Genomic DNA, 6,000 nt, shown 5'->3' on the forward strand with positions numbered 1-6,000 from the left:
TCATAAGTTGGTAGATATTTTTAACAATTACTCCCACCAACCATTTACCAACCTCATTAACCTCTATCAACCTTTATTTATGTTCTAACTTCTGTCAAGTCATAGTTACATTACTATTCACGTTAAATTTTCTTTTTTATTAAACTAAAGTTTAATCAATTCATGTTATATTTTTTAGAAAGGCGTTCTAGTAGCGTATTAATTTTGTTATGAATTATGACTTGCTCATTTGGTAAGATTGCATAAGAATTGAGAAAGTTTTGATAGTTTTCACAACTTGTGGGGTTTTTATGTTTGTAAGAAAAAATACAACTTAAGAAATTCAAATTGCATGTCCAAACATGATTTCATCTCATGATTTCAAATTATGTCCAAATGGCTCCTTAGAATATTAGAGAAGCAAAAATTCCATAAAAGGAAGCTTGATGCAAAAGATTTCGCTAAGCTATGGTCCAGGAAGGGACATATGATATTAATTATTTATTACATAAAATTTTGCTTTACACTTTACATAAGGATGTTTTCATAATTTAAACTTGTATTCTTCTGGTCACTTGACGAAACATTTATCGTTACTCTCAGGATCAAGTGAAAACTTGATAAAATGTAGCTCGGTGCACAAAGATCCTGTCAAAAGAACCCCTCCCGCCCCTCCCCCATCTCGCCGTCTAGCAAGGGAAGGGTTAGACCATATTGGTCTACTATACACAATCTTACTTTGCATTTTCGCATATGAATGTTTTATAGTTTAAACTCGTGATCTTATTATCATCACTGGATGACAACTTTTACCGTTAGTCCCAAGATCAAGTAAAACTCCATATAGCGAAGCTTGGTGTATATAAATCCCGCTTAGCTTCTGATCCACAAAAAGGTCGGACCACATTGGTCTCTAATAAGTAATCTTACTTTGTATTTCTAAGAATGTTTTCATAATTTAAACTCGTGATCTTCTCATCATCCGACGATAACTTTTATGTTTATATACACACTCAAAATGACAAAGTTGAGTAAAAATTTCAAGAAATTTAGATAGAAAAGGACTTAAGTGGGGTAGTTGGATGCTTCGTAGTGGGGACAAAAAGACAGTCAAATGTCCATTTCTCAATTAGTTACATTCCTCCTTTTTTGCCTCACCATAATATTTTATCTTCCTTCTTCTCTCTTATCTTGCCTCTATTCTCCTCTCAAACTAACTCCAAGTGCTCTGTAGGAAATAGGCTCAAAAGAGACTTTCTTGGTACCCCTAAAAACTTGCAAATGGCTTTTGCAGGAACAACACAAAAATGTATGGCATGTGAAAAGACGGTGTATTTGGTTGACAAATTAACTGCAGATAACAGAGTCTATCATAAAGCTTGCTTCAGATGCCATCATTGCAAGGGTACTCTTAAGGTTTGTCTTTTTTTTTTCTTTTTCTTTTTTTGTTCTTTTTTAATTAAACACTTTCTGGTTTAGACTTGTAACTAGTAGATAGTGTCCATAAATGTCATAAAAAGTATTAAAGCATAGTGAACATCGATAGGAGTTTCTCTTGAAGCAATAACGCATTGATCTAATTGCCACCGGAGCTATAAGGACTATCTACGTTGATTCGTTTCTGCCAATAAGCCCCAGTTTTTTCACAAGAATATTCGAAAATATGAACTACTTAGTTTCTTTACATTCTGTTTTCTTCTAAGCCAATCCAGGAGCGCTCATTGTTCAAATTTGTGTTTAAGTATTTCAATCTTTTCTTGATAAGCATAGTGTCTAGACCATCTTGCACGCACCTCGATTAATTTTATGGAATACCTGCTACCTCTCATCATTATAGGTATCACGTAATTCTATCTACCAAAGCCTGGACAAATGAAATAAATCACCTGCTAGTAGTTTTTGCTCCGCTGAAATTTGAACTTGAAATATTCTCAACCCACTTTATTGACCACAAGGCCACACCCTTGGGTAATGTAGTACGTAGTTTTTTACATTTCGTTTTTCTTCTAAGCCAATCCAAGTTCATTTTTCAGATTTGTGTTTAGTATTTCATTTTTCTTTTTTCTTTTTTTTTTGACAAAAACATATCAGAAGGATTTCACAAAAGAAAGTAGATGTTAGAATTCTTGATCCAATTTTCCAACTTAGTATCAGTACTTAATATTGTTCAATACATTCAATTATGTTGCAGCTTAGCAACTACAATTCCTTTGAGGGAGTTCTTTACTGTAGACCTCACTTTGATCAGCTCTTCAAAAGAACTGGAAGTTTGGACAAAAGCTTTGAAGGTACTTAGAAAAAAAGTGCATAATTCCAAATCAAATTTTGTGTATTAGAAAATTTACTGATACATTTTAATTATTCCAGGAACACCAAAAATTGTGAAGCCAGAGAAAGATGAGGTAATTGACATTGAATTACTCATGATTGTCAATATATCAGAGGACATTTTGTGATTTGACTAATATATGTTGAATATTTGAAACAGAAACCACAAGCAGCTAAAGTTTCAAGCATGTTTGTTGGAACAAGGGATAAATGTTTTGGCTGCAAGAATACTGTTTATCCAACAGAAAAGGTACAATAAGTTAGCAATATTTTGGCAACAATTTGTTAAATAATTCATTGCTAGTAAATATAGGTAGATTTTTCATGTGAACTGCTATTTTTTATATGCAGTTTTCTAGAGGATGTAAAAGAACCAAATGTTACTAGTATTTGATGGATCAGTATTTGAGAAGAGGAGATTTGTCTTCTTTTGAATAATACAACAACAACATATCCAGTGAACAAATTGGGTTTGGGGCAATATAAATATTTATTTAACACGTTCTTAAATTAAAAGGTATTCAAATTCAAATGGATGGCTATTAATAGGTGTCTATTGTAAAAGATAAGTCATAATTCCATCTCCCTCTCTTTAGTCCTCTCAGCAAATCACAAATGGCTATAAACTTGAATTCCGTCGGCTTTTTAAAATCTCAGAGGAATTTAGCCTCCATCCACGCAGCTGTAACAACATAAGTGTGAGGCTTAAATTGCTTAAGGACATCGAATACACTATAAAAGTCCGTTTATTTCTTCCATATATTTTGTCTAACACCAAATGTGTATTGATCCTTCAACCATTAAGATAAAATGTAATCTGATTGCGTGTTTATAGGGAGCCAGATCTAAGGCAGGTTTTTCGGATTCAATTGAATCTATTGCTTTCGGCTTTAACTATGTATACATATACACACACACGAAAAAAAAATAATCTAAATTCTTGATTTGCCTATGTTTATAGGTATCTGTGAATGGAACACCATACCACAAAAGCTGTTTCAAATGCAGCCATGGAGGCTGTGTAATTAGCCCATCCAACTATATCGCGCACGAGGGACGCCTCTACTGCAAGCATCATCATGTTCAACTGATCAGGGAGAAAGGAAACTTAAGCCAGCTCGAGGGTGATCATGACAAGACTTCAGTTAGAACAACAGAATCATAAACTCCCAACAGTATATCATGTAGTTTTTCATCCTTTAATTTTTCTTCTTGGATTTTCACTGTCTGCTTTATTAATTCAAGAATATGAATAATGGTTATTCAGATGAGGACTTATAGCAACTTCCATAAATGTACTTAGTTTTTCTAGCCTATTTTTCTCTCTTCTTCTTACACAAATTTGATTCTGAATCATATTCTTCTTGTTTATATTAACTTTTTACTTTTGCTTCTTGTTCATCACATATGTTGTTGAACTGTTGGGTGCTATAACTAGTCCATCAAAAAATTTAAAATACCCCTCATCTTGTGTTTTCACGGTTTACTTTTCCATATGCTGAATCTACTCAGTGAAAAACTTGAATTCGCCATTAATTCTGGAAGATTTCACGGAGACACCTAAATTGCTTGATCCACCTAGTGTAGCTGATTTAGCAAGTTCATTTCCAGTTATATTACCTTCCATGTAGCAGCCTAAAAGTCCGTACCTAATAGACTGAACCTATGAAATGTAGGAACTTATTTTTGGTTTGTTCATCGAAATAAATATACACAGATGATATGAGTGAGGTTTGCTCTAGTGATAAAGTCACGGGTGGATCCAAGATTTTAAGTTAGTGGACCTAAAGTTTCATTTAGTTTCAAAGGAACCCACATTGATTATATTTGGAGTTAAAAAATCAGTTTTCATCACTAGACTAATTGGAAGTCTTACCTACCCTAGATGTGTGGTCAATTCTCATAGTCCCACTCTAATGAATTTATTAATGATTTTACTAGTCAAGAAGTTTTCAAGCATAAAAAAACAAAAACAAATGAGTAGTGGCATTGACAATAGAGGTGCAGAATTTTGGTTAATTAATCCAAGCTAAGCAAGGATACCGTTTTAGAAAATAACAGAGGTGAACGCTAAACACCGTGACAAAGGAAATTCTAAAAAGCAAAAGAATGTCAAAATATGTAACAAATGACAATTAAAGGAAAGTGGAAAAGTTTGAAACTACTATAAAAGAGCACATAAATAAATATTAGCAAACGATATAAAACTTATGATTTAAAGCATGTTATGACAACAAGTCGAAATATAGTTAGAGCCTTTATTTGTCTTCAACTTATATTAAATGCAGTTAGTATAAATTTTATAAAATTTGTTCTGTTTGTTTAATTGTCAATTAGAAAAATGTTATAAAATAAAACCGAGTACTAGAATTAAGAAACAATAAAGGCACAAAGAGTGAGAGAAACGAGCAGTAGTACTATTACTTTTCTTTCACAATTTTGGGATGCCATTTTCATTTACAGAGCATGGCTATTTATAGCCTAATGAAACTTGGCTTGAGGAGTTGCTACAGTGATAGTCAACATGGCATCCACATGTCATCCATATTTGTTCACAACACTCCCCCTTAAATGTCCATGTAAATTAAAAATTCTACTGAAAGAAAAGTATACATATTTATTTGTAATACGCATTGCTTGCTGACCTTACCAGGAAAATTCAATGAGACAAAATCTTGATTAAGAAAAAAAGAGTGCAGCGCGTATTTTATTAGTAATGCCTTAGTGAGGATAGTGCTCCCCCTGATGAAAACATCACTTAATATCTTGAAGACAACGTATCCCAATCTTGGATATTAGCTTCTCAAATGTTGAGGTTGGCAATGCCTTAGTGAACATATCTACTAAGTTATCTCTTGAGCGAACTAGTTGAACATTTATTTCACCCTTCTTTTGAAGATCATGAGTAAAAAAGAATTTTGGTGAAATATGTTTTGTTCTGTCTCCTTTAAAGTATCCTCCTCTTAGTTGAGCTACACATGCAGCATTGTCTTCGTATAATGTTGTTGGAGTATTCCTCTCCAATGAAAGGCCACATGTATCCTGAATATGTTGAGTAATTGATCTCAACCAAACACATTCTCGACTTGCTTCGTAAATGGCTATTATCTCTGCATGATTTGAAGAAGTAGCAACCATAGTTTGTTTTTTTGAACGCCATGATATAACCTTACCTCCACATGTAAATAAATAACTTGTCTGGGATTGACCTTTATGTGGATCAGACAAATATCCTGCATCTGCATAGCCAATTAGTTGTGAATTGGATTCATTTGAATAAAACAGTCTCATATAGATGGTCCGTCAGAGGTATCTGAATATATGCTTAATACCATTCCAGTGTCTTCTTGTTGGGGAAGAACTAAATCTTACTAATAAGCTTACAGAGAAAACTATATCTGGCCGAGAATTGTTGGCAAGATACATTAATGCCCCAATTGCACTGAGATATGGTACTTCAGCACTAACAAGTTCTTCATCATTTTCACAAGATCGAAATGTATCTTTATTGATATCAAGTGATCTCACAATCATTGGGGGTACTCAATGGATGTGCTTTATCCATGTAAAATCTCTTTAAAATATTTTCAGTATATGTTGATTGATGGACAAGTATTCCATTTGTTAAAAGAGAAAAGACATCATTTAACCCCTGAACTTGGCATGAAAACTTCGCCTTGGAAACTAAACTTA

At 33.4% G+C, this 6,000-nt stretch overlaps 1 protein-coding gene across 1 annotated transcript; it reads left to right on the forward strand.

Annotated features, from left to right (window-relative positions):
• The first annotated feature begins 1,129 nt into the window (after positions 1–1,129).
• On the forward strand, positions 1,130–3,623 carry LOC132040541 (LIM domain-containing protein WLIM1-like). The gene is made up of 5 exons (XM_059431192.1): positions 1,130–1,395; positions 2,171–2,267; positions 2,347–2,381; positions 2,468–2,557; positions 3,269–3,623. The coding sequence occupies exons 1-5, from the start codon at positions 1,261–1,263 to the stop codon at positions 3,470–3,472; spliced, it is 561 nt and encodes a 186-aa protein (XP_059287175.1). The 5' UTR covers positions 1,130–1,260; the 3' UTR covers positions 3,473–3,623.
• The last annotated feature ends 2,377 nt before the right edge of the window (positions 3,624–6,000 follow it).

Source organism: Lycium ferocissimum, chromosome 12, assembly GCF_029784015.1.
Source record: "Lycium ferocissimum isolate CSIRO_LF1 chromosome 12, AGI_CSIRO_Lferr_CH_V1, whole genome shotgun sequence".
NCBI classification, from domain to species: domain Eukaryota; kingdom Viridiplantae; phylum Streptophyta; class Magnoliopsida; order Solanales; family Solanaceae; genus Lycium; species Lycium ferocissimum.

What these genes read in the sequence shown, in the direction of transcription:
- LOC132040541 (XM_059431192.1), top strand. Translation starts at nt 1,261, where the DNA reads ATGGCTTTTGCAGGAACAACACAAAAATGTATGGCATGTGAAAAGACG. An exon ending in TGAAGCCAGAGAAAGATGAG is followed by an intron (nt 2,382 to 2,467) that starts GTAATTGACATT and finishes TATTTGAAACAG; the next exon opens with AAACCACAAGCAGCTAAAGT. An exon ending in CTGTTTATCCAACAGAAAAG is followed by an intron (nt 2,558 to 3,268) that starts GTACAATAAGTT and finishes CTATGTTTATAG; the next exon opens with GTATCTGTGAATGGAACACC.